The 13,646-nt window shown below is 38.8% G+C and overlaps 1 protein-coding gene across 6 annotated transcripts in view; it reads right to left on the bottom strand.

Moving 5' to 3' along the window:
* NUP214 (nucleoporin 214) overlaps nt 1-13,646 on the bottom strand; it is a 103,093-nt gene that overhangs the window by 6,682 nt on the left and 82,765 nt on the right. For 3 of the 6 annotated variants that reach the window (XM_007475163.3, XM_007475165.3, XM_007475166.3), the window contains 2 exons: nt 10,753-10,909; nt 3,439-3,591 (listed from right to left, as the gene is read on the bottom strand). In XM_007475163.3, coding sequence (XP_007475225.1) covers nt 3,439-3,591; nt 10,753-10,909 — 310 coding nt within the window. Of the gene's footprint in view, nt 1-3,438; nt 3,592-10,752; nt 10,910-12,684; nt 12,885-13,646 lie in introns of those variants that run through there. The other 3 variants (XM_007475164.3, XM_056812572.1, XM_016427609.2) reach the window with 2 other exon arrangements.

Below are 13,646 nucleotides of genomic sequence, written 5' to 3'. Positions count from 1 at the left end.
GGCCAGATTTGAACCCAGGACCTCCCATCTCTAGGCCTGACTTTCAGTCCACTGAGCCACCCAGCTACCCTCAATCCTATGGTTCTAAAATAGGATAAGAATAGTGGCCACTGAAGGCAGTTGCTCAATTCTTTTGGCATAAACTGATGAGCTACAAAATAGTAATAGTAATAACAGTAGCTAACATTAATATAATGCTTCCTATGTGACAAACACTGCCGTAAGTGATTTACAATTATTAACTCATTTGATCCTAGGAGGCTGGTGCTATTTTTGTCAGTATTTTACAGATGAGGAAACTGCGGCAAAGAGAGATTAAATGACTTGCCCACAGTCACACAGCTAGTAAGTGTGTGAAACCAGAAATCTGAATTCAGACCTTCCTGATTCTAGGCCTCTATATACTGAGTCAATTAGCTGCCCCTATAAGAATCATAGTACTTTCAAGAGATTGACTAGTCTAAACCTTCCTATTTTAGGAAAATGAGGCCTGGTGAGATTATGGCTCATCTCTTCGCTATTCCTCACATGACAACCCAATTTGTGATTATATGCATTTTCTTTTCTTTTTTAAAATCCTTACCTTCTGTCCTAGAACCAATACTAGGACAGAAAGTAAGGGTTTAAAAAAAAATACTATGTATTGGTTCTAAGGCAGAAGAGTGTTAAGGGCTAGGCAATGGGGGTCAAGTGACTTGCCCAGTGTCACACAGCTAGGAAGTGTCTAAGGCCAGATTTGAAACCCAGGACTTTCCATTTCTGGGCCTGACTCTCAATCCACCAAGCTACCTAGCTGACCCCTTGATTACATACATTTTCATTGGCTACACCCCTTTCCCCAGCCTGGAATTCTCTCCTTCCTCATTTCTATTTTTTTTTTTGCTTCCCTGGCTCCAAGTCCCAGTAAAATATTCACCTTTCTACAAGAAACCCTTCCTGATCCCCTAAATGTAGTGCTTTCCATTTGCTGATTATCTCCAATTTATCCTGTACACATTGCATTTGTACATAATTATTTGTATATGGAAACATGCAAATTGGACTTTTCAGAATACAAGCTCTATGAAATCAAGAGACTCTTTTTTTGGCCTTTGTATTTTTAACACTTACCTGGCACATAGTAGGCACTTAATAAATGCCTGCTGACTTGACTTGACTTAACTGTTAAGTTAATATAAATAAAGGAAACCAAAGAGATGAATGTCTAAAGGAGATAAAAGAAATTTCAATTCCATCCACTAGAATGTGGATGAATAATACCATGATGTGTCACGGTATTATTCAATAAAACTAAAGGTAAACTATTTTTGCAGAAATCATTATGCAATCAGAAAAAATCATATACTGTGCACCAAAGGCCATTAGTTGAATTTTGGTAGTAAATAGTTATTTTATGATTCAGTCATTTGCTTTTTTAAAATTTGTTGTCAGAGAACTTAGGAGATACTTTTTGCCAAAGTTCACTTTTGGATAAACATTATGTATTTTAGTACTGCAGGTGAAATTCCAGTCTCTACTACAATAATGGATAGTTTGGATACAAATATAATTGTGTGTACATGTGTGTGCGTGTGTGTGGAAAAGTGCTCAAAAACTCTTTGAGTTAAATTATTTAGGACTGATTACAGATCTAATTACTTTCTAGACACATGGAGCTTTATCTGGTGCTTTGTACACAAGGGTTTTTTGGACATGGTGAACAGATATGATGGTATAGAAAGTAAATTAGGCAGAAGAAAGAGGAAGCAGATAAAAATAAAACGCAATATTATTGTGAAACCAATCCCCATGTTCATATCCCACAAAAAGAGAGCTCACTTGTTTTGGGATACACAACTCACTCTTATTGATGAGAGATAGGTTTTATATATTTTATAAACGTCATTTCTAGAATTGGAGCAAGGATTCCCAATATCTACTAAATACAATACATTAATGAATATCCTGCAGCAGGGGTAAGAGACTAAATATTTTACCAACCCACTGCAGAGGGAGAGGTAGCACAATTAGAATACAGGCAGGGCCTGCTTGCTTACTGCACCACTGGTGGAAACAAGGCCTAGTGGAACACTGGCTGAAGCTGGTGATGCCACATCTAGTCCCTTGAGAATAATCTTCAGTCACTCTAGTGAGAGGGAGGAGGAAGTGAAGTGGTACTTTCCACTGCCGTGTTCTGCCACCAACCACCTAAAATTACTCTCAAACAGGAAGCAGACTGTTATACCAACTATTTAAGGAAGAAAAGCTGATAAAGATATTCTAGGGACAACAAAACAATTGGGGGGGGGGGGGTACCCAGGGTTGTGAGGTTCCTAGGTTACCAAATGAAACAAGAAAGGGTCCTCATCTGCCCACTTAAAAGTAAAAACTGACCCATGGCTATGATAGTGTTAAGTAGCTTTCTTTAAAAATATCTGACAAGAGGTAACTGGTGGCTCAGAGGACTGAGAGTCAGATCTATAGATGGGAAGTCCTAGGTTCAAATTTGGCCTCAGACACTTCCTAGCTATGTGACCCTGGTAAGTCACTTAATCCCCACCACTTAGCCCTTCCTGCTCTTCTCCCTTGGAACCAATACACAGTATTTTGAAGATGGAGGGAGTAAGGGGTTTAAAAAGAAAAAAATATGACAAGTCAAAAACTGAATTTTCTTAGTTAAGTTCAGTCTTGTTAGTAATAAAAAACAAACAAACTTGGCTCTTTAAAGTATTCACTGAGGTCACAGACAGAACGAGGCAGAGAAATTATACTAGCCCATTCATTTAAAACGGCAGTAGAATAAAAATCAGACACCAAGTCTGGCGTCTGGGTGGGGTATGGCACATTGGAGAAAAGTGATTCAGTTTAAGTTATAAAAACAATATCTCTTTAAAAGCTTGGAGTGGACACTTATAAAAATGAACAATATGGAAATATGTTTTGCACGATAATACATGTATAATTCAGATTGAATCTCCTGCCAGCACTGGGAGGAGGAAGGGAAGGGAGAGAGGGAGATAAGTTCGATCACAGAACTTAGGAAAATGTGTGGAAATTTGTTATTACATGTAACTGGAAAAAAAAAAATTTTTTTTGTGGACTATTCCATGATCTTCAGGACCATGCAGAAAAAATATTTCTTTGAGCCTGTGCCCAAGGAATCCAGGTAAAAAATCTCACTGAGGGTAATGTAATTACCCATTGGACTGATTTAATGTTAAAGAATTCCAAGAGAAACAACCTTATAAAGTATCTTTGTCTCTTATTCATAAGTACTTTGCTTTTTTAAGATTTTGTTTTTTAAACTGGAAATGCTTTCCTTTTGAGTCCTGAATTTTCTATGTAATAGAAACTGGATATCTACCCCCTTTCCCCACCCCGGGAACCCCTCAGATATGCCCCTACTCCTTCCTCTGCATCATATAGGCAGGCGGGTGACAGACTAGACATAATCAGTACCTGTTTTGGTTGGACTAGAAAATCCAAAGCCTTGTGCTGCTACACTCCCTCCTCCAGAACTGAATGTGCCTGTGGGCTTTTGCTCTCCAAACGATGAGCCAGAGAATCCGCCGAAGGTCTTGGCCCCACTGTTTCCAAAAAGGTTAGGGGTATCTAGAGAAATGAATACCACTTATGAAGATTATAAGGAAAACTTGCTTATTTACTTCTCAAAAACTAGGTCACTAAATCTCATTGGAATATGTGGAGGATGTGATAAAAATGGCTAGGATCCAAGCCAGGGGTTGGGTTTGTACTTGTATTAAAAAAAAAAACAACACAATTTCCTCAGTAGTTTTCCTTCTTGGACCATGATGATGGGTTAATAAATTCTGGAGGGAGGAGTCAGGATTTTCCTGGCATGGTTTTACAAATACACAAGGACAGCGTGGTCCATTTAAAAGAAGCCCTGTGGCATTCCAATAAGTGGGTCCCCTTTTAAATAGGTCACAGTTTATGTTCCTGAAGGAATCTTACCCCATGACAACAGTATTAACAGAAAATGAACTTAAACATAAGGTACATGAAGGTTTTTACAAATAAATACAGAGTATTAGATGCCCTTACAGGTATCTCTTAGAGTTTAACATTTGGTTTACTTATAGGTACAACAGTTAACAATTGTAATGAACTTGGGTAAATAAGGTTAAATCAAATCAGAACTAAACAAAATGGTCTCAAAGTTCATCTTATTTCTCTTCTATCTACCTGGTGCTTCCTGGTTTGGAGAATTCAATTCAATCGAACAAAAACTTTATATTAAACTTGTATTAGGTACAAGAGATTGTGCTAGACAAACCAAGGGACTACCCTAGAGAAGCTTACATTCTATTCGGAGATATAATACCTGGACAGGTATTTAAATATAAGCCAGAGCATGAACAAGTAGGGGGATTAGGGCAGCCTTCATATAGAAGGTTACCTACCAGAGCTGAGCCCTGAAAAAAAAGCTAAAGCTTCTAAGAGGTTGAGGTGAGGAGAGTGCACTGTAGGCAGGCAAGACAATTTTGTTCAAATGCATGGAGGAAGGAGATGGGATATAGAATTCAGCAAATAAGTAAGAAAAGTAGGCTGGAGCGAGAATTGAGAAGGATATTAAATAGCAGGCTAAAGAACTCACATTTTAATCTAAAAGCGATAGCCAAGTACTGAAAAAGCTGTAAGCAAAAGGGTAACCCAGGTAGACCTGTGTCTATGAAGGGTTACTGTGATGTTTGCATGGAGGGGTGGAGAAGGGAAGTCTGGAAGCAGGGGGACCAATGTGGAGGCTATTGTTAACAGTACAGACAAAAGAGATGAGGCCCTGATGTGAAATGGAAGTAGAAGCATAAGGAAAATCATTATCTTGCTATTTCTGATCTCAACAGGAACCAGGGAAGTGCTGGAGAATGCCAAAGAAAGTATGCAAGGCTTCCAGCTTGATTTCCTCTTACTAAGAGGGCCAATTAAGTCCTTGACCTTTTTGATGTTTTTCTCCTAGGTCATTTATTCATTATCAACTATATAACTGTTGCTAAGCACTGAGCCACCCAGCTGCCCCAGGGAGTAACACTTTTTGAACTGTGCAATGCCTGTATTGCTCTAATTAGTTTAACCCAGCTGGAAGACAGGAAAGGTTGTAGGTTTAAAGGCCACCTGAGACACAATGTAGGCCTCCATTTCCTCACCTATAAAAGAATAGAATTGTCCTAGATGTCTCTACAGTCACTTCCAGCTCTAACTCCTGATCTCTAGGATCTATGATTGAGGCTCTGTCACATCACGTGTGTGATGTGACCGTATCAAGTAGCATGAAGCTCCTAGGCAAATGACCTGGAAACTCACTTCCTTCAGTTCAAACACGATGAGTCTATAAAATGTTGTAGGAAAGCCAACAAAGGATGGAAAAGAAAGCCTCTAATGGATAACCGACACAAAGGCAGACCATGGACTGCCTAGATTTGTTATGCCTCTCAAGGGAAAGTACATATACACAGACACATATGTTCCTCCTAAGACTTCTTTTTCCAAACTTCCAAGGTATACAGATCATTTGAAGAGAAAAAGAAAGTAGTCATTTTCTCTCAAAGCCAATTTATCTGAAGAGGTAGTCAGAATGACCACTTCCTCAGGTACCTCACTTAGTCCAGGAAGAGTGAAATACAATGTTACCAGTACTTTCAGTTATGACATTATTTATACTCTGCTCAGCGTTTCCGACTTAAGCCTGCTTGTGGAAATAACAGCATTCAATTTTTGTATTAGTGGCCCTGAAAAGGTCTGATTCAGATCCCTACATAGCTGTCCTCTCTTCAAAACCATCCTTGACAATTTCTGACCACTTGGTTAAGGATGAAGGACTGCATGTGTCAGGCATATGGCATCTGGAAACTAGAGTAGAGAAAAATCAATTTCTATTAGCCCAAAATAAAGTATCACGTGTTCATATTGAGCTCCGAGTTGCATCCCGGTGTAAAAACTGCTCCTCTGAGCAGCCTGATCTCTCTCTTACGGTGCTAATCTGGAGGTTTCAGTGCCAATGTATTTGATACTGGAGACAAAGGCACATACTTCTCTCAGCAAGTAATTTTTACTGGATATTTCAAGAACAAACAGCTCTCGTTTCCTGACTCTGCTGGTGATTGCAATGTAAGTCCCACAGAACAAACAGTAGCATAGATGCAAGGTTAGACTTTTTGGGTCTTCTTTCAGAAAAACTTTAGTGTAGCTGTATAAAATCAAGGTCAAGTGAATTCCTGAGGAACATGAGCAGCACCTTCAATTGCTTAGTAGTCATAGAAAATTTAGAAGACTTTTAAACCTAGGGTTTCTTTAAAAGTCCCTGATGTTCAAGGTCCTTGTAATTATCATTGGTACTTTCCCCCTCAATCACAATCCAATTGAGTTTAAGAACATAGCCTAACATAGGTCAGGAAGAGAGATATATACATAGTTTCATATTGCAGACTACATAATATATTACTTAATATATTGCACAATATGATACTTAATAATGTATTACTTAAAACAAAAACTTAATCCCCCCCCTCCCAATTTTCTCCTTTAACATTTGTTTTACTCTGTCACTGACTTCTACCCTAAAAGGGACAACCAACCCATAGAGTTTGTGGGAATTTCTTCAAAAGCTAGTGTTATTCTCTTAGGAGGTTCTTCATTGGTAAAATGTATTAGCCAATAAGAAAAAAAATTTTTGGAACCTTTTTTTGGGGGAACCATTTCATAATTCGCACATTTGGGATAAAACAATACAGGCTTTTGAAATATGTTAAAAAAGAGGCACCTCTTCCATCAAATCTCCCTTGATGGCCAAAAAGGGGAGTAAGTAGGCTTTATTTCCTAGAATGGATACTTAATTTTGTTTATGGTGAAAATACTAACATAACACACCGAAGGATCTTATCTAGACCATGTATAATTATAGGAAATGGAGTGATGGGAATCCCAACAAATGACAGAAATTATGATGGTACAAGGATGCCACCGAGTAGTCACATGGACACAGTCACACTTTGGATGATTCATCTAGGAGAGAACAATAGAAAAGCAATGTGGTACAGAAGAAAGATCCTTCCTGGATTCCAATTTAGATCTTGCCACTACTACCTTGTGTCACCTTAGGAAGTCATTATACTGAGGAAGAGGGAGCAGATGAACTAGATGATCTTGAAGGTCTCTTCCAGATCTAAAACTTGTTCTAAGTCATTTTATGCCACTAAAGAAAACAAATATGAACCCAACGCAAAATATCAGAAGCTGAGATAGGAAGATTTTCTTCTATTCTATTTTTCAGATTCATATCATAAGCCCAAATGTTAATTGCTGAGCTTTAAAAAGATGGCTTCTTCATTTGCTGACACTTATAACCCTTTCATGACCTTGAACAGAATGAATGTGTTGAGGATTTGTTTTTTTTTTTTTAATCCTTACCTTCTGTCTTGGAGTCAATACTGTGTATTGGCTCCAAGGCAGAAGAGTGGTAAGGGCTAGGCAATGGGGCTCAAGTGACTTGCCCAGGCTCACATAGCTGGGATGTGTCTGAAGCCATATTTGAACCTAGAACCTCCCGTCTCTAGGCCTGGCTCTCAATCCACTGAGCTACACAACTGCCCCCTGTGTTGAGGATTTGAAAAGATATTCTCAGTACAAATCTAAAGAAAGGAACTGCTCTGTAAGGGAACATCGTGCTGAATCCTAAATGACTTTGGAGATCAGTGATTCATATTAGCAAGAGTCCTGGGAGAAGGGAAAAGTCTAGTGGATGGAGATCACAACAACTCCAATGGACAGTATTTCCTGCTACTCATTTTCCCCCCTTAGTGTTACATTTTTAGTTGTTTCTCAAGATTACAATCCAAGGGGAAAGTATAGAATGAGTAAAGATGCAGGGGTAGAAATGTACAGGGGACAATAACATGGAATAGACTAGCTTGGGAGATTTTGTTTTGGAGGAAGTGAGAAGTGAAGTCAAAAAGGTAGTCTGGAGTAAGAACATAGAGAATCTTTTCAGTCATACTAAGCCACCTCAACTTTTTCTTGAAAGCTACTAGATTAGTCATAGGTTTTTGAGCAGTGGGACAAATTGATTAAATTGGTATTTGGGTAAGATTAGGCCAACAATGAATGAGATGTAAAATGGGTCAAAGAAAAAGAGAGCAATTAAAATACACTATCTAGGATGTATGTGGGGGAAGGGTGGTGGGTCCATTAATGGATGGACAGTAGGATGAAGAGTGGGGTGGTGGCTCAAGGAAGTAAGGAAAGGGGATGATTCCTTCCCCATCCCACCTCACCAATGCAATCCACTTATCTTATGATGAGTCCTTATGCAATTTAGTCTTGGAGTAAGGAAGGAAGAAAAGCCAGAGAATAGATATGAGTAAACAGAAAGAAAAGAAGAAAACTAGGAAGAGAATTTGAACAGGGTCAGATGTTGAGATATTAAAAAATGACCAAGCCCATAGTCACTGGCCTGAATTTCAAGAGTAGAGAGCTCTGACCCCTGCCAATCTCAAAAGTATTTTTTCACATCTAGAGCTAGATTATTTTTTATTTTCTTCTTTATCCTCTCTTAAAAAAATTTTTTTTTATTACAATTCTCTCCCTTTCCTTTTTTCCTGTCTCTTTTGAATATCTTTTGCTTACCACCTCACAGCAACTTCCTAGCTGAAGTGGCTGCACATTTGATGTTCAAGAGGTTGCTGTCCTTGGTACTATCTAAATATACTTTTAAAATATATACATATATTTTAAAATGTTCTCTGACTTACTTTCTACTCCTCCAATTCACTTTTAAAGGAGCTACTGATGCTCCCTAGCTTCCTAAAAGAATTACTCATAAAAATAGTACCTGTATTTTTGTAATCACCTTTATTATTTTAAGCCCAGTTCTCCAGCTAGTACACTGATATAACATGAATAAAATATTATGTTTCAAAACATCATTTAGAAGAATAATGGCACAAGGTGGGATGAACCAATTATCACCAACAAACTCTTATTAAGCCCCTACGTGCCAGGAAACAGAAAATTCTAATGTGAAGACTCAGATTTTCAAGTTTAACTTCAGAAGTAGCAGATGGAAACAAACTGTAGCAGTCCAGCCCATAGGTATTGTGGAGAGACAAGGATTGTGAGCACATGGCCATTTTGTGCATGGCAATGAACTCTATTCCCAGCGTGGCTGAAGTTAGGGCGTGAAACCTTGCTTCCCTTTGTCTCACTCACCTGAGGATAATAACCCCACCTTCACCATTATCCAATGGCAATACACATTGTAAATCATCTATATGTATTGAGGCATCATGTAACTTATCAATATGTATTGAGTTCATTTGCGTATCAAAGAGAATAAAAGAAAGGGACACAGCCAGCTCCTCCCACTTCGAAGACATCCACAGGTTTGCCCTACAGACCAACTTCTCCCCTTTCTCTCTCCTCTTTTTCTATCCTGAGGTCTGGCCCTTCGGTCAGGGCTCTCTCTCTGTCTCTCTCTATTCCAATGCTAATACCTAGCATTGTCTAACTCTTTCAGTCTCTAATCTCTCTCTCTACCGAGCTAGTATTATCCTCTGACCAGTGCAGTGTTGAATTGGGATCACTGGATGGGAATAGCCTTCAAAGTAACGTCCAATGGTCGGAGCATGGCTGTGGCTCCCGAATATTAATAACTGATTACTGACTCATTACTCATATCTCAAAGGTCGGCTCTTTCACGTCCTTCGCGGGATTCACAAACTTCTATCCCTTTTCTATTTTCCCTACCATAAAGCTTCTTGCTGACCGGGAGGCTTTACAAACTCTAGCCAAGTACAATGAAAATTGTATCAAAATCCTGGATATACAATCTTGAAGTTAAGAGTTTCCCAAGCTTTTTCTTGCCAAATAACCTATTTTCCCTCCTTCCTACTGTTGTTTGTGACATCATAATTATGGCCACTGAATCTTCAGATTCATAAGGGAGAAAAATAAGAGGAGAGTTTTGTTTTGAACCAGCTGGGGCCTCCATATTACAGACATGTCTACTGAGTCAGCAGAACACTAGCTCTTGATTCATTAAAGTTTTATGTTACACATTAAGTGAGAAAATAGACAACTTGAGCTGTAAGTATGACAGATTTCCAGTTTCCTGAGCTTATCCATCCATCAACAGCATGATATTTTTTAATGACTTAAAAAACAAACTTTGTATTATTTTCAACTATGAACAGACAGATCAACAAAGAAACCTAGAAACAATTCAGGAAATGGAGCTTCAGAGGAAAATCAAACAAAAAGGCAACTGATAAGAAATAATTAAGGCTTCTAACTTTTGGGTGACATTTCCACCAAAAAGCTGTTTTTAAAAAGACGGATTAAAAAAGGCTCTCATGCTAATGAAAATGTTCTCCCCCCAAAACAAACCTCACACAGGTTATTATTTTCTTAAAGATGACTTCTGGTTATCTGTTTGCATTTGCACCATGTCATTTTACTCGCAGTAAACAAAAGAAAAACATGGGCTTCTGGAAAGAAATGCCTAGCAGAACTATATGCATTCAATCTGCCCTGTGGATTTTTCAAGATCATAAAGGACACTCCATGTTAAAAAAGTTCCATATAAAGAAAAAGTTACACTTACATTGAAGAAAACCTGTTTTAAATGGGCACTTGGTCTATCCCCCTCCCCTACCATTTTTCTTTTTTAACTTCCTGTTAACAATGTGAGGGAGGTGATACTGATGGAAGTGTAAGGAATAGGGACAATTCTCATTTTTTTTGAACATCTGGTTTGCTTACTTGGGGTGGTTGCAGATCCAAATCCCCCGCTGGCTGAGCTGAATGGGTTTTTGTTGGCGGCATCCTGGCTGGGTTTTCCTCCAAGGCCACTGAAGAAACCCACCCCCCTTCCAGTGCTTCCAGACCCAAACAAGTTTCCACTGGAAGAAGATGACTGCTGAGAAACAAAAGGAACAGGAAGTATGATAGTATTAGAGGTCACAGCAAAATGGCAAGGCATATCCGTGGGCAGGAGGCCCTCATGTACTATGCAAGTGGAAAAAATGGTTTTGTTAATGGATACTCCAGAAATCTGAAAAGAAGCTGGGCTTGAATATGAACATTCCAAAAGGATAGCATGTTTCCAAATTGTTCTTTGTCTGGAACTCTCTAATAGGGTCTGAGAAATGATCAATAAATGTTGCTTGCTTTTAATTGGTATTTATACTGTTGTCTCTAGTCCTTGTTCCACACCAAGCAAGTCAGGGGCATAAAATAAAAATCTCAAGAATTCTATAACCTCATAAAGCTTGAAAACACCATTACAAGCCATGAAGAATCCTACAACTTCTGGCTCTTATTCAGTCAGACTGAACTAATCAGCTACCGACAATATGTGATCTATGCTGACTTTCGCCCCATTTCTACACTTTTATTTGATAATGACTTTCATTAGACTGTAGAAATCAGTCTACATTAGCTGCACTGCTGAAATGATGACCACAGATGAATTCTGTCCAAGTTCTCAAATCTTATGCTTATTTGCTTAGACATTCATGCTGAGTCAAAGCTGTACCATATCCCTCATTTTCCAGAGTAGAAATTAGTTCTTTATGGCAAATGAATGGCAAATTTTATGGGTCAATAATAGCAAGTGACATGTCTCTTTATTAGTATGGTAGGCTGAATAAGGTAAGAGGCAGTATGACCAGAGGTCAGGAAGAGCTGAGGCTCCGATTCTGCTAGAGACACTTATTGGCTGTGTGACCAAGGCCAAGTAATGTAACCACCCTGTATGAATGTGAGTTGCTATTTCTATCATTCATAAAAGGCTTTGTGAAACTGATTAGTAGGCATAAGACTTTAAGACACTATGACAACTGGAAAAAGAAACTGGATCATTACTGACTGAGCTGCATTAGCTGAAATTAAATAGGTTTAGCCCAGGTATCAAGCATCTGCCTATCTGCATATTTGAACATCCCCTCACATACTGACATAAGGAAAGGATACTAGTCTCATCTGGGATAAGTGTGGGAAAAGCTTGATCAAGGCAAATTACAAGGTAGGTCTTTTGGGAGGTAACATGATGAGAGCTCTGAGTTTAGTCAATATCCAAGTTCACATCCTGCCTCAGACAATCCATGCTTTATGACTCAGGTCACTCAACCTCCTTCAGCCTCAGTTTTCTAGTCTGTAAAAGGGTGCGGAGAGGAAAATGGATGATTTTCAGCTCTGATTTTTCTGAGTTGATGCCAGAAGTCATCTCATTTATCTGGGCCTCAGTTTCATCATCTGTAAAATGAGAGGGTTGGACACAATAGCCTCAAAGTTCCTGTGCAGTTTTCAATCTAAATCTACGTTCTCATAATATCCAAAGCAGCAAATTGCTCAAGGGCAAATCAGGACCATCTTGCCAGAATACATAGGAACCTGCTTAAAGAGTAACTAAAAGCATCTATTTGGACTGCCTGTGATCTATCCAGGAAAGTGAAAGTCAAATGAGAACATACTTTGGGCTGAATGTTTTTCATCGCCCTGTCTGACTTTTCCCTACCCTGGCAGTCAAATGTTCCAGTCTTCCTGCTTAGTGATGGATGCTCAGACTCCTGAGCCATAGTTCAGGGAAGCATGACTGTGTAACATTGCTGCCAAGCACTCTGGCCCAGTAAAGGCAACTCCTTCATCTTGGCCTATTTGAGGGCATATGGTCAGGCTGCTAAGGAATCTCACCAAATAAACCAAAAGGAGCTTCTGTACTGCAGGCTCTCTAAGGTGTCCTCATTTCCTGGGGTGAAATGTCCCCTTTCATGTTTAGAGTTGTTACAATGGAAAGCACTTATGCTGGTGGGATGCTTAATTTCACACCTTTAACAAGTTCTCAGGTGAACACAGTCTGGGGCCCAGCATAGCAGTGAAGGAGAGGGGGCCTCCTAAAAATAAGCAAGAAATGCACAAGATGTTTACAATTTTTTCCCTTCCCTTCTCTCCCTATCAAAATATTTAAAAGACCAGGATTCAAAGGATATAAATAAGCAGTTTTCAGATGAAGAAATTAAAGCTATCAATAATCATACGGGAAAATGTTTTAAATCCCTCTTGATCAGAGAAATGCAAATTAAAACCTTACAGCTATCAGAATGGCCAATATGACAGTAAAGGAAAATAATAAATAATGGAAGGGATATGAAAAAATTGGGACACTAATGCACTATTGGTAGAGTTATGAACTGATCAAACCATTCTGAAAGGCAATTTGGAATTATACCCAAAGGGCTATAAAACTGTGCATACCCTTTGATTCAGTAATACTATGAGGTTTGTATCCCAAAGAGATAAAAACAATTGAAAAAGGACCTACGTGTACAAAAATATTTATAGCTGCACTTTTTGTGATGGCAAAGAACTGGAAACTAAAGGGATGTCCCTCAATTGGAGAATGGCTGAACAAATTGTGGTATAGATGGGGATGGAATACTATTGTGCTATAAGGAATGATGAACCAGATGATTTCAGCAAGAGCTGAAAAGACCTACATGAACTGATGCAGAGTGAAATACACAGAAGCAAGAGAACATTGTATACAGTAACAGGAATACTGTGGGGTGATCAACTGTGAAAGACGTAGCTACTCACAGCAATAAAATGATCCAGGACAATTCTGAAGGACTTATGACAAAGAATGCTTTCCACCT

This window comes from Monodelphis domestica, chromosome 1 (assembly GCF_027887165.1).
Source record: "Monodelphis domestica isolate mMonDom1 chromosome 1, mMonDom1.pri, whole genome shotgun sequence".
NCBI lineage: Eukaryota > Metazoa > Chordata > Mammalia > Didelphimorphia > Didelphidae > Monodelphis > Monodelphis domestica.
Note: the sequence above shows the minus strand (reverse complement) of the source record. Positions and strands in the feature narration are given on the sequence as shown.